The 15,311-nt window shown below is 40.2% G+C and overlaps 1 protein-coding gene across 1 annotated transcript in view; it reads right to left on the reverse strand.

The window, feature by feature from the left end:
- ADAM12 (ADAM metallopeptidase domain 12) overlaps nt 1-15,311 on the reverse strand; it is a 121,059-nt gene that overhangs the window by 49,333 nt on the left and 56,415 nt on the right. Inside the window, exons 5-9 of the mRNA XM_026042442.1 lie at nt 10,749-10,932; nt 6,243-6,308; nt 5,844-5,915; nt 4,157-4,326; nt 2,947-3,031 (exon numbers count right to left, since the gene is read on the reverse strand). Coding sequence (XP_025898227.1) covers nt 2,947-3,031; nt 4,157-4,326; nt 5,844-5,915; nt 6,243-6,308; nt 10,749-10,932 — 577 coding nt within the window. The remainder of the gene's footprint in view (nt 1-2,946; nt 3,032-4,156; nt 4,327-5,843; nt 5,916-6,242; nt 6,309-10,748; nt 10,933-15,311) is intronic.

A 15,311-nucleotide genomic window follows, 5' to 3' on the forward strand; every position in this document is an offset into this window, starting at 1 on the left:
TATTTTATCAGTTTCCAGAGTGGGTTCTTAAAACAAGGAATGTGATGTCTCAGCAAAAGGGGATTATTTGAAGGCAGCATAAATGAAGACTATCAAAACAAACAGTAATATGTCCCATTTGATATTGAGACTACTTAAGTATTGCAAGTACTAAAGAAATGAATAGCAATGTGACTTTGATTGATTCCACTATGGTCTTTCAAAGCTAACTTGAGTAGTAAGTCATTAGCAAACAGTTTCACAACCAGGGAACATGCAGCCAGCAACTCTTAGGACATCTTAAGCTGTTGCACCACCATCCCTAAGATTCAGATCCAACCTTAAAAATAAAATACTATAATCTGCAGTTAGAAGAGACCAATGTGCCATGCTGCACTTCCCAAGCAGGCTTGCTCAGTTGTAGCGATCCAACATTTCTCAAATTCACTTCTATGCAATTTAAGCAATTCCCTGCAATGTTCATCAGGCCCAGTCCTTGCCATTTAACCTAGCATCCCACTAACCTCAACAGGGATTTGCATGGCTCAGAACACTGCACTACAGCACAGTAAATCAGCAATATTTTTCATCTAAATCTGTGAATGTGTGGGAAATCTTTAGCAAAAGGAGAATGAAGGCTGAAGCCTATTTCAAAGGCTTGTTTCAATGCTGTTATTTGGTTGTCTCTCTGAAACAACAGAACTGTCACTAGATGTGAGGGAGTTTTTTTGTAATGAGTTCTCAGCATGGGATGGCTAAAATGCAGATCAAATGATAACGAAGGCTAAATGTTTGATTGTCCATTGCCGAGATGTCTGAGCACCATAACCTCCCAGGTTAAAACACATTCACTCTTTCATTCGCATATATTCCAATTTTAGAGCTTTCTTCTTCTGCTTGTACAGATTTGGACCAAGACTCTTTTGCATATACATCAATTAGGCTTTTTTAATTTGGAGGGGAGGGAGGAGATGATTGAACTGAGCTGCCCATGTCCTAAGGCTGCAAAGCTCTAAGTTTTGTACCTCTGCAAGGCTGCAGCTGCAGCCTGGCCCACATATCTTCCACACTCACTGGATTTCTCATGGACCTATAAATCAGTCTCTCCTCCATCAGAGCCCTGAAAACATGTTAAAAGAAATGCTGATCCTTGTTTTCTTGTTACTGGAATGAAATAGCTCTTGTTGTTTGTTTAAAGTGTCAGCTTCCAGAGTGAAGAGGACTGATTTTGCCATAAAATACTGTGACACATTTTAAAGGTTATAGTCTAAATTAAAATGACAAAAAAAAAAAATCATAATTAAGAGCATCCCTGACTGCGAATGCAGAGACTGATGAACTGATGGAGAAATGAATAAAATAGGGGCTGTCTGCCTGATATATGCCTTGGTCAAGTTTCAGATCTGCTGCAGAAGACTCCTAAAAATGCTTCCTTCTTCCTTTCTTTCTTTCAGCATACATCTCCCAGGTGCTTAGCAAAAAAAAAAAAAAAAAAAAAAAAAAAAAAAAAAAAAACAACAAAAAAAGTTAGGGTAAGCAGCTCAGCTTTTCTAAAGCTACCAAGAGGCGAGCTTTTTGTCTTTTCCATTTTAATGTGATTTTCTCCATCTTATGCACTTTGGTTGTTTGTTCTAACTCTTTCCCACATTTTCCCAGCTCACCTGGTACGCTCTTCTAGTCTGGACCACCTAGCCATCACTTTCCACAAATGCATCCCACCATCCCAGCTTGGTTTCTTGCCACCTGCACTGAGAGCCCTTGGGGCAGCCTGGTCCGGTGGAACAACCTCAGTGTGCATGTGAGTTAAGGAGGAAAGCAACACTAGGGCTTCCAATGGCTGTAGCTCTGGAATGAGCCTGTTATGAGGTTTGTCTTGGGGCAAACCCCTTATTGTCCTGGGCTCCATGTTAGCACCATGATGCTTTGAAGAACCAGGATCTCAAACCAGACAGCATGAGATCTCCAAAAGCACTGTGCATTCCTCATACTGAACCCTGTCTGTCACAGGATCTGCTGTGGAAGTGTCCTGCAGAGATGGAGAAAGTCACCAAATCAGCTAAGCTGGATAAAGTCTAGCCAGAATTGTGGGAAACACAGAAGTGCTGGAATCCAGGTGCCATTCCACGAATTCAGAAAGAGAGAAAGTCTGAGGGGTTCTTAGGGCTTCCTAGCTTTGTGCTTTGAAGCTCAGAGCCATGGCTAGCAAGCCCTGAGGTCAGCAGCTTAGCAGGTCAGCAGCCTAGCAGCTCCAAGAGTTCACACTTAATTTCATGTAAGATATCTGAACTGAAAAGCCTAGCTAATTCAGCCCTTTTCCTCCACCCTTCACTGCCCAAAATATTGCTCAAAATTCAGGAATTCTATACACTTTTTCAGTAATAAGGTATTTCAAAACTACTATCAGATACTGGCTGAGATGCTTACTTGTATGCTCATTGTGTCTAAAATCTAACAGTAATACTCTCTGAGAGAGAGAGATGTAGGTAGAACAAAGGCTGCCCCTGTTTGTGCTTGCTTTTCAGAAACAGAATAAAACCACTGTGCTGCAAAGACAGAAAATAAAGTCTTATACAGGAAACTGTATGTGCAGAACAAAATCCATAGAATAGGAGATTCAGAAGAGACTGATGTTGCTTGTTACACCAGGATACTCAGGTGCATAACAAATACACGGTTCTCACCTTTCACAGTACATCTACACCCAATTTATTGATAAGCTGGAGTAGTTCCATGCACTTTGAGGATCCTTGCAAATAGGTCATGCTATATTTTAATGCAAGAGTTTGTTTTGCTCACTACAGAAACTATGATTTAAAACATTTACAAGCAAGCTGCATGTAGATATAGCTAAAATGCAGATTGAAAGTGGGACAGAAGCAGCTGATGTTCTGGTATGGAATTCAGTATCACATTGAGAACATGTTGCATCTGTTGGCCAGTTTCTGCTTTTGTGCTCTTATCACTTACCATGACAACCCCGCCGGACTGCTCTGCAGTGCACATGCTCATTATGGGTGCCATGCCAATGGTTGTCCCTTGGAAGTAGACCCCACTGCAGGAGGGCAGTAAAGGAAAAGAACCACAGAATCACCATTTAATGTCAAGAACAAGCCCTGTGATTTTCAGTCTTGTACTTCTGCCAATCTCAAAGAAAGATCCCATTTCGAATGTGTCAGCTTTGGACATTTGCAAGTTGAAAACAATGAAAAGCATGGATTAGTCATGCAGACTTGCCAGAGTGACAACGACAGCATCCCTGCTATTGAAAGATGCATTTGATCATCATCTTTCAGATTTACTGCAGCAACAGGGCTCTTTTTTTCCTTTTCTCCTATCCCTGACTAAAGTTGGGAATACAAACACAATCATAAAAAATGTCTCTAGCTCGAGGAAGAGTTATTTTATGCAGGGGGAAGTCTATATACTGCTTATAATAATACTTGCCTGCAATAAAATTATTCTAATCATTATTAGACATACACAATAATCAAGTATCTTATGATAGATGATATGAAAGGGCTCACTCGTTTCACACAGATAATGTAAGATTATCTGTGCAGTGAGCAAAGAGAGCACCTTGCAGTGACTAATACATAAAATACACTTATTGGTATGGAATAAAGAATGGTTCATTGATTGTAATGATGTCTGGTGTCTGGTTCAAGAAAGAGGTTCTCTTATTCATGCTTTTTTTTTTTTAATTCTTATCTTGAGCATGTTTAATTGAGTAATTATTTTAATCCAAAAAAAAAAAAAAAAAGGCAAAAGGGTGTAAGACAAAGTTTACACTTTAAATTACAAATACAAATGAATTGTCCAATTTAGACCCCATTTCCTCTTTCCGTAAAAGTTTAAATTTAGAGTAGCTTAAACTGGTTAAGAATTCTTATCCACAACATTTATCAGGTTATAACTATCCGCAGTTCTATGCATCTTGTATACAGGAAAGGCCTGTAAGTAACAGAGCTATTGCAGAGCTATCGCTATTCGTTCCTACCATCCACCCACACTGCTGAAGGGCCCTGCCAAGTATCCTTAATTTGCAGAATGGCAAAGTGGTGTCTTCAGCCCTCATGACACAGATGTTCACAACAGCTGAACCACCGAACAAGGACTCAGAACAACTATTCTCAAATCACTGAATCCCTGCCAATATTAAATATACGGTCAATTCTACCTTATTAGCTGTGCATTGTCGTGGGGTTTGCGAGGTAGTAGTTTTAGCTTCCTCCAATCCAGAAACTCATGGAGGCTGGTGAAGGGGTCTTGAGAGATAGAGCACTTATCCATGTCGTTCCAGACTTCCACGCCAACCAAGGCTACTCGAATATTTAGCGACCTATAGAACTAGTGAGGAAAAACAAATAAACAAACAAAAAAACAGATGCTAAGACCTGTTTTAGAACATATTGATTAGAAAATATCAACAGGGGCCTAGTGAACATACAAGTCCCTTTTGCAGAGGCTTAACAACCCTTTTCAAGGGTCTTCTCTTTTAGGGCAAAAAATGAGCACCTTACAGGACTGGACCCAGACAATCTATGATGTGGAGAAGACATTGGTCCAGTTCTGACCTAACTAATTTTAAGGCTTTCAAAGACATTCGTAGACATGTGGATCTCTGTCTCATCAAGGTTTGACATCTTTCTTCAAGATGAAATGTTGCTACTACCTCAGGACACCCTCTGCTTTCTGAATAAGCTAATTGCTATCTCAGATGACTCATTCCACAATTTCCCTCTGTTACCACCACCAGAGCAAGACAAGAGGGAACAGTATTATTGTAGTGTGCTACAATTATGGCTCAGAATAGTTGATGAAAATTAAATCAGAGTCACTGAGATTTGCTCAAAGCAGATTTAATACAAGTAATCATAGGACTGTTGGCCACAGCACTCCATCATCACCTCAGTAAATGCCAGCGTTGCTGCAAGACAGGAGCTGCAGCAGTGTTAACAATTTTAAGCTAAGACTAATGTGAAGGACTCAAAAAATCCATCAAGTACCGATTTGGTTGATAGTCTGAGAAAAGTATATATTAGATCTTTGTCTTGCCTATATGCATTACAGGCATTTGGATAGTACTGCCATTTACTGAGCATAAATTGAGCGTAAAACATAAATATATTATAACATGCAAAATTAATTTTGAATAGGTAACATATAAACATCCTTTCTCCAGTAATAAGTCAGGAAGACAATTACAGAAGAAGTGGAGCTCTATTCAGCATCCTGTTTTTAATCAGGAATGCTTCTCCTTGAGTTACTGTCCTTGAAGCATCAATGGGTAAGTTCTCCATTAAATTAGACTCTCTCAGTTATAATTTCATTACTGGAATCCTCATTTTCCTGGCCATATAGCACAACAAAAGTAAATCTGTTCAAAAAACTCTGTAGTGCTTTTTACCCAGAGGACTCAAGACTTCACTGTATATTGTCAAGAAATTATTTACATACAAAAATCCAGGGCATGTCTCTCTTCTTGTCTCCATAGGCAAAACACCACTGTTCTTACCTAGCCATAAACTCCTGCTTCCAAAGTATAGCATGGTTTTCATTCTGTCACGTTCCTTGCACTATACAGCTTATTGACCATGTCTTTACACACTTCTCCTTTGCTGACTTACTGGATATTGCAGAAGCCTTTTTTTCCCCCCATCTCACCTGTGCTGCCTTCAACTTGGGCCAGCACAGCCACATACAACAAGGCACTGAGCAAGTCACTACATGGAAATCACATCTCTCTCTCTCTTTTTTTTTTTTTTCCAAGAGCTTTCTGTTCATGGGGCACTACAAAAATGATGGGTCTTCAGGGGTGCAGTATAATAATAAAGTATAATATAGTATAATAATTTTAATCTTACCTTATCAACATAGTTTGCAATTTCTATCAGCCTCTGCTTGATTTTTTCTACATCCTTGCCTTGTCTCTGAAACTTAGAACATAAGAGATCAATATGCTAGCAGCACCAATATAGCAATATTTCTCCCCAGCACCTACTTTGCCAGCAGTCGCTGCTCTTTGAGGATCACAATGGGCAACCAAAGGCCAACAGTAAAAACTCCTGTTGCATTTCATGGGACTATTCACAGCTTTACGTTCATTGAAATAGTGCTCTGCACTGCTTAACCTTCATCAGGCAAGAAGCATCACTGCTGGGGTGTTATATCTGAAATATATTACTTGCAACACCTTGGAAACTAAATGGAGTTACTCATTTCCCAACTGTACTTCTCATATCTTTTATTTTTAAGTTTCTTACCTCACGATTATCTGCCACAATAACAAGCTCCACATACTTTGTTGTCTTCAGAGTCTCCCTCTTGTACTGACAAAAAAAAAAAAAAAGATGAAAATAGTATTTTGTTTCTGCAGCAAGCCCTCTTTGGAATAAACTTGGTCTCCAAGACAGTGTTTTCAAAAGAAGATACACACCATCTCAGAATTCCAAACGTTTCACTACATACATACATTTTATTGATTTCCTTTTCCTCATGAAAGCCATTCTTTTATCTACCAGAAGATAAATAGCGTACTGCTCATAGAACAACATGGAATTGATCAGAGCAAGTAGGAAAGTGATGCAAAGTCCCTCACAACCTTCTAGCTCCCTGCAGTTGAAGTCTTCTCCGAGTAGGAGGATATCGTCTGTAGTAGAAGGGCCCTTGCTCTTCTCTGGCTACGTTGAGAGAAACAACAAGGCAGCATTTAGCAAGCTTTCCATAAAATAGACGAAGTGGCTGCTGAAACAAAGCTAGGGATAAAAGTACAGAGTGGAGGAGAGCAATTGGGCATCTGATAAATCATACAGGGGGGGAAAAAAAAAGGAAAAATAAAAACAAGTGGAAGAAAAAAAAACTATGAGTGTCTGAGGAAGCAACCCATAATGCTCTCAAAATGAAAGATATAGATTTAATTCTGCATCTGCATATACAGTACTATGTCATGATAGCTGCACTTCTAAACGCAGATCTAATCTTAACGCTTACCTACAAAGAGATCACTAAAGCTAATTAAATGATTTTGTAACAGTACTAATTAACAACATGGCTGCTGCTGTGCTCTTCTAAATTGCAGTGACCTGTGGCTGTTTGCACAGCTTCTCTGATGGACGCCAGCTGAGCAGCTCTTCCATCGCTTCTCCCTGGTTCCTGGAATACGGCAGTCGGTGAACGGCGTTCCCAGCGGCTGGTCTGACCTTCTTGCCAGAACTTAAGGGTTTTAAGCAGACACATGACTTACGAAGCAACTGAGATGTCCTGAACTAATGCTCTATAACCTAAAACGTGACCAGAGCTTTGCAGTGCAAACTGCATGTTCCAAGGCAAACTGTACAATCCCCAAGGCATTTTCCTAAGAAGTTAATCAGTCCTGGGTGCCGTGGCCAGAGCTTCCAGCTAGACTGCAGCAAGGTCTGCTCTCACCATCGCTGCCTTCCTCCGTTACCATGATTCGCGGCTCAGAGTTTCCCAGGGAGCATTTTGTTTAGAGGCAAGTGACAAACGCAGCCTCCTGCACCTTGAATGTCCAAACATCACAAATCTCCAATTTAGGGGTGCAAATCTGCTTTGAAACTGAAGAATTAACTCATTTTGGACAGTATTTCTGGGCTGAGAAAGCAGTAGAGGACACCATCAAGAAATTACACATTGATGGCTCAACATGTTGGAGTATACCTATTCTGAGGAGTTGGGGTAGAGAGTCTCACAATTTCTTCCGGCATTAGAATGCTGTTCTCCCAGTATGTGGATTTTGCTTGTGGCAGAACTGGTTTTGCGGGTACCACAGCTCTAAAATATACTGGAATTTTGACACGTGGTCCCGATCAGAGAAGCACCTCGGAGTGCCCTTCCAACTGAAGGGTAGAAGATCAGGCAGAATAACCCAGCCATGAAGCTAGGAGACGAGCTCCACTGCATCACTCAGTTGACACCCCTCACTTTACAGCCAAAGCAAATCTGTCGGGGCTGCAGAGATTCAGCCTGAGAGAAACTGGCTAGTGGGGTGAAATCATCTGAGCCTCTGGTGAGTGATTGGCCTAAAACAATCCATTCCTGTGATTTGCCCAATAGCCACGCGTGCTCCTTGAATACTGTGTTTATTTATTAACTGTACCTAATTATCACCCCTTTCAGCTTGCTTTCTGCAGCCAGTTGCACCACTGCACAATCCATTTCCTCCTTTAATCACTTGCAATTAAAAGAGAGTGTCAAGACAACAGACATCACGGGCCAGAATGGAAGAAAACACACTTGGCTCCACTTGCTGCTGATGCCAGCACCACCAAAATGACTATTTTATGTGACTCCAGAATAGTGTAGGGTTTTGTCTTACCCAGCAGACTGTTCTCAAAGGGTCTTTGACTGGAGGGCACAGCCCATGGTGCAATTTGAGGGTCCCCCAAGTTACGAAACCATCCAATGTTAATGGACACACGTCTAACAGCACGAAGAGCTCCCGCACACATCTGCTCTATTATCTGCCTTGGTCAATTATACCTCGTGTTTGGTTCTGGGTACATGAGGGAGTCTCTGCTGTTTGTTCCATTGTCTGCTTATACTTAAATATAAAGCTAAGTCTAGTCGAGCTTTGTGATATATTGATCTGATGTTTCAGCTCAGCTCAATAAGCATTGGGTGCAACTGAACAAAGAGAGAAAAAGCAAAAGGCCCCCAAAACTCCCCATGAAACCTCAAACAGCATACTAGAGCTGAGCCTGGATTTCTGCTTACTTCTGTGACCCACTGTAATTTGGAACCAGCTTGTCTGTCCATGTTTGCAGGTCTTCTATATTCAATGCATCCTGACAGTCTACTTAGCTGCTGAAAACATTGACATGTGAAAATTCACTCCCCAGATTACATTTGACAAGTTGCAAAATTCATATATTAGAAATCTATCCCACATACTCATTATATATATTTTACCTATCTGTGTGATATGTGTTTTGACAGGTTTTATAATTATGTCCAGTGAGCCACAGTAAAAAAATGTTACTCAGATATTTAAGGTGAATTCTGACATGTAGTTGAAGCCATGAACAAAAAAAAGAAACTTGTAAATTTACAACAGCAAAATTATTTTGATTATATCAGCTAGTTATATGTACATTCTTTATTTCCATTACCTAGTATTAAACTGATTATGTCAGCAAACTTTAGTTAAAAGTCACTAAATATTTTGGGACAGCCTTAATAAAGATGTAAAAAGTATCTTATATTAAAAGTATCTCTATCTGAAAATAGATTTTCCTAAACTTTGATGTGGTCTACAGAAACACTGCTGCACAGTGGAGAAACCTCTACAGATATCTGAAGTTGCATTGTAAGGAAGCACATTTTGGAGAGTGGTGTTTGGTTATAGTTGTGTTTGCAGAAGGATGGGCTGAAAGGCTATGGCTTTATTCTGGTATCCCATATGTTTCTCAGAAAGCACAGAAAGCTCATGTCTTCTATATAAAACATTAGGACAAGTTAATACCGAATTTTTAATCAGAATGCATAAATTAATTTCTTTTCAGATATATGCCAGCACTTTCAACCTATAGGCTTCAGGCATTTTCAGAGATAAGCTTACCCCATAAAATGGTATATATAACAGCTAATGAAAAATTTATGCGGCAAAAAGAAATTTGGAGATGTATTGTTTAATATTCCCCCATTGTAAAATAATTTTATCCCACTACATAAATATTACCTAGTGATGCCATTTAGTTTATTTTCCTTAACAATTAACTTGATGCAAAGGGGCTTAGTAGAATATGTGACTATAAATCCTAACATGCCACATTAATTAAATTCAGAGGCCAAATTTGTACCATTGTATAAATTTGAATGCCTACACCAGTCTTTTCTACACTCTCCATCCAACATGCACATGAATTTGTTGTAGTATATTTCTTCTTCCTGCTTTGGAGCTCTTTTCATTTTCTCCAGTTTCCATTAGCTAGATGTATTCTAAATTAGAAGCATTTCTTCCTACATAAAAACAATTCCAGTAATATATCTGGAGAATAAAATGGTGAGAATGTTTTGTCTGAATAAAATACTTTCCTACTAGAATTAAAGGTTCATTTATGTTTGAAAACATATTATTAGTAAAGCATCATAGCTATCATGTTCTTTTTCATCTTGGGTGGGCAGGAACTATTCTAGAACTATTCTACTCACTATTCTTATGGGGTCTAAATGATTGATATAATTAGAATACGGAACATGAATCAAAATATATTGCCATAATATGAGACCACACACTTTTCTATGCCATTTCACTACCAGAAAGAGAATTTTAAAAAAAGCTATGTAAGCAAGGCCAAGAAAAAGTATTAAAGCTTTAGTAAATCATGTTTGCCTAACTTTAAGCTGGTACTCAAGGAGCTGCCTTCATCACAAGTGACTAAATGGTTTAATGGTTTGCTCAGTAGGGATATAAGAAACTCAAGGATTAATTCATGGAGAAATCCAAAGCAGCAGGACTGAAACATGTATGGAGCAGCCAATCCAACCTCTGAGCAGATCATGACTGAGCTCTAAGTGAAGAACAGCAGCACAAGCCTCTGCCCGTACCAAGGCAGAGCCCTTCCTTGGAAATCTCTAATCTAGACCCACGTAGTAGAGAAAGAGTGATAACTACTTAAGATTCGCAGATATGAACTGTTTTTAAGGAGTAGCTCTTGAGGTTGGGACAAAGTCATGGGTGGCATTAATACGGACATGCTACCAGGCAAATATCCAGCAAATCAGAACACCAAACTGCATCATCCACCTACCCGGCCTGCCAATGCTTGAGAACGGTGTGGGGAGTCATCTGTCCTCATGGCAGAAAGGTCCAAAGGGTGGCCACAAGATCCTGGGGCAATTTTCAAGTTTGCTGATGGGTAGATCTTGTGCTCACCTGCAGCACCTTCCAATGGCTCCAGAATGTAGCTTTTGTTTTCAAATACAATAATTCCCCTGTTAAGAGAGCAGAGTAAGGTGCATAGATTTCAAGCGCTAATGTATGTTTGTTTTCAACAAAGTTACAACAAGGTTTAATAATGTCAGACCGTGAAAAAGGCAAAAAGTGGATTTACAGTGTCACACCTGGGTGGAACAGCAGACATCAGAGCTGTGTATTTGTCAGAGCAGCACCCTGTACTTTACAAGAAGCAATGGCTCAAAGAAAATTTTCCTCTTCTGAAGTGCTGTGCTGTAGAGTAAAATTACATTTGTGTTTTATGTGTTTTCTGTTCTGCTGGTGATGCATTGCCACTGCGGAGTGCAGGCACAGAGCATGTGTTTCTGAGGAGCCGTGGAAAACACTACAGAACAGAAATGTGCTAAAATGCTTTTATACGAGAAGGTACACAGGGAAAGTGTGCATTATGATCTACAGGATGCATTATACCTCTTAAACCAAATGCTGATGCAAGCAACAAGTCTGCTGAATGAAAGATGCCTAGCGGTATCTAAATGGGTTATTAACTGTTGCATAGTGGGGCACTAAAACGGAGCTCAGATGTGTTAGCCGCGGGCTTCTTGCTTTACACATTTTGCTCCCAAGAGTAATTGCTTTCATTGCAAGACCATGTGCCATCTGAGGATCTCCAGGATGCTCCTCCAGCTCAGCACAAGGCAGGTGAGCAGCCTGGCACAGGTCCCCATGGGCTGCACACTGCTCTATGTTACATCAAGGCTGGCATGCCATTAGGAGGCATGAACTAGACTTAAAGCCAAGCCTAGGCAGAAGTTCTAATAAGAAGAAGGGATTTAATATTCAGTGTCTAACTTACATCCTGAGCACACAGTGATAACCAAGCAGGAGGCTGCTAGATGGCTGCCGCACGGCACGGAGATCAGGTTTGGCTGGCTGATGTGTAATCAAGGAAAGACATCCTTTAAAACCCACTTCTCTTCTGTAAACTACGGATGAAAAATTACTTACCGGGGTGCTGCAAGTATTTGTCAATTAAAACTGCACCGCATTACTAATTTCTTACATAACTTTAAATTATATGGACATGACTCCCTAAGGACTGGCAAAGGTTCAGCAGTAATAGCAGTATTCTGACAAAAACTCCTATGGACCTTGCTGTTGAGCAAGACAGACTTACTAGCTCAATTCCTCCCTTAATCTCCTCTACACTGTCTATATATGCTCTTAATTTTGCTCTTAAGCTATAATTTTCAGGCAAACCAGTTACATTTCGTTAGTGGGTCTTTGTATAGGAAGTGTTTGTTGTTTTTACTTCTTGTCTGAACTGCAGCAAAGCTGAGATACGACAACCCCAGTGAGACCAGCATGGATCTCATGTGTTTCTACACATTCCTGTGGCTTAAAAAAAAAAAAAAAACAAACCCAGCAGAGATCAAGCAGCAGGTTAATGAGACCATAAATACTGATTTAAAAAAAATATTTGGAAATAGCTGTCTGAGATAGAACAGAAAGTTATGAAGACATGAACAAGACACTTAGGTCTTTGGCCCCCACACCAATTAACAGAAATTTTGGGTTGGAGCCAACAGACAGCAGAGGCTTGCTACAAAATATCATTAACTTCAATTCAGCCAAGCCAATAAACAGCCATTTTTTTTTCTGATAGCTGTCGCTAGAATATACCAAAAAGGCCATGCAATGGCATTCACAGGCCCACACAAGCAAAAGGAGCATAATTCACTGATCTGGACAAGGACTTGGAAGCTGACAAACCTCCCCTGCACCCCTGGCAAGTCAGATTAGATCTGTTATTTACCCACTACACAGGCATGCTTGGAAATGAAGTGTTTCAAAAAACTCTTTACATACTAAATATTTCAGAGATGCAAAAGCAGAGCTAACCTTTCAGCTAGAGTTGAGAGGCTACAGCCTGAAGGACATGGCAGGGACCTCCAAGCAATTTGCCCCACAATCTGAGTAATCTCACCTCATGCAGCTCCAAGAAATTAGGTTACATCTACTTCATTCCTTTAAGGATTCACTAAACTAGGACAACATATTCCCTTTACTCTGATAACGAGCAACTCTAATCAGCATAATTAAATAAAGGTTGTTGTCTTTCCCATGTGCAATTAATCATTTCATATTTGAGGCTGCTGCAGCCAGCAGTGGAGGCAGAGCCCTGTTAGTCACTGGTTGAAACGGGCCAGCCCTGACCCTCTCTCCCTTTACTGACAACAGCATAAAACACACGGCCTTTTTTTTTTTCTTTTTTTCTTTTTAATATTTAACTTTACTTGGCTCAGAACATTCACTTTAAATATCTATACTTATTTCCTTTAGTTATTTGCACTAAGAAGGGAAGGGTTTAACAGTATCCTATTGCTGGATAAAGCTTACTTTTTTTTTTCTTTTTCTTTTTTTTTTTTTTTTTAACCCAGCAAGAATACCAAGAATACCCAGCAGAAACACGCACCAGCAGTGCCAGGTTTCCCAGCACACACCTTGTGTCCCTATCCGCTGCCTCAGGTCACTGACTAGTTCATTTCCCCTCATCTGGGGGAACAGGAACAAATGAGATGAATGAACAGATTCCAAAGGGATTAATGTTATTTTCAACAGAGCATATCAGAACCAAAGCCAGTTGATTCAGCCTGTCACTGAAATTCCCATCTCTCTAGGGACAGCACGAGCCTCTGGATGCATATGAAACAAACCCAAAGTCAAACTCCTGCAGATTCAACATAAGGAACATATACATTTCATTTAATGCACCTTTATCCTTTGCATACAGACTACAGGATATCAGCACCTGGATTGTGACCCTCTGTAATAAGATAATGAATATCAAATATGAATTACCTTGGCCCTTTTTCTGTTTCTGACTAATTTTCTTTTTCCACTATTGGATAGGAGCCAAACACATGACCATAAAAATATAGCCAGACAGAAACTATGATTTCTTTTTTTCTTTTGGTGTGGCAGGATAAAATTAACCATACCTACCAGACTTTCAGTATTCTGAATTTGATGCAAATAAAATAAATCCATAATTACTTTTTTTTTCCTTCTGCATTTCTGACAGGTTTTTCCTGCACACTCCGTTATTCCTACACTGCTCCTAGGTCTCCTCTGGAGCTGGGTCTCCCACACCCTGTGTCAGCACATGCTCCAGAAGATGCTCCGTATTTTCCAGGCAGTCCCTGCCATTTCTGCAGGTGGTGGGAACTGATCGTCACCCTGTTCCCAGAGCAGCTCCAAACTGTAACTTTACTTCCACCATCACCAGGAAGAAGGTAAGACAATTCAACCTCTACCTAAGACAGGCAGTTTTAGTAGCAGAGAAGGAAAAAATAAAATTACACCATCCAGGATGTCCAGACATCATCTCACAGGCTCGGTGCCAGCTGGAAGCTCTCTTAGAGTGGTCTTGAGCTCGAGCTAATATTTTACTCTGCCTCACAGCAGGGTTTGAACCCTGCTTGTGCCTGGTGCTCAGCACCACATAAACCACATCCACATCGCTCCTAATTAGCCCTAAGCACAAGCCAGGGCTCTCTGATCTTCGCCTATGGACACACAGGGAACCTGCCCATGGAATGGGTTGTGGAGGGGGCTCTGCCTCCATCTCAAAGAAAAAGGACTTAAAATTTAACTTAAAATAATTAATTTGTTGCTAAGTGCTGCTTACCTTGCCAGGAATTTCTCAACTGGGGAAACACAATTACATGGAACAACTTTACTACTTAAGCAGTTGATAAAGTCAAATGGGGTATTTTTTGCTTTCGAAAGAAAAGAAAGGGAAGAAACAAAATAAAGCACAACCCAATGCAAGGCCAGTTGAATTTCATAAATCAACAGGCTTTAGGAAATCTCAAAATATAAATGGGATTTTTCTTTTCCAACTTGTCAGCAGAAGCAAAGGCCCTGCCAACATAAACCATCAATGCATACTTGTCTGAGAAACTGTGACGCTGAAGCAAAACTTGGCTAGGACAGCACTATATGAAACCATGATATATTATTCTGCTGTACTGTGAGGGGAAAGTTAAGTAAATCAATAAAACTGATATCCATGAATGCAATTAAACATTTGGTTTTAATGAAGCTTAAAGTTATACTCATTTCTAAATAGTAATAATAAAAAGCCCTATCACTTTGAGACGAGTGTAGATGTCTTTGTATTAAATTAATTAGAGCAGAGGGGTGTCACGCAGCACACTGCATGTTCACACTGAGTATCTCTGTCCAGAGACACAGACAGGTCCATGCAGTACTTGTGTGCCCGTTAAAAACCAAGAGCATTCATCAATACCCGGCCCTCGTGCCATGATGCAAAGCAGGAGTGGAAGTGCAGACCCCTGCACAACATGGATTTGTCCAGGTCCCCACGAGTGGGTCTGTGTGGAGGATGACT

The sequence above is a fragment of the Nothoprocta perdicaria genome, unplaced genomic scaffold, assembly GCF_003342845.1.
Source record: "Nothoprocta perdicaria isolate Ctin4 unplaced genomic scaffold, notPer1 scaffold_301, whole genome shotgun sequence".
NCBI classification, from domain to species: domain Eukaryota; kingdom Metazoa; phylum Chordata; class Aves; order Tinamiformes; family Tinamidae; genus Nothoprocta; species Nothoprocta perdicaria.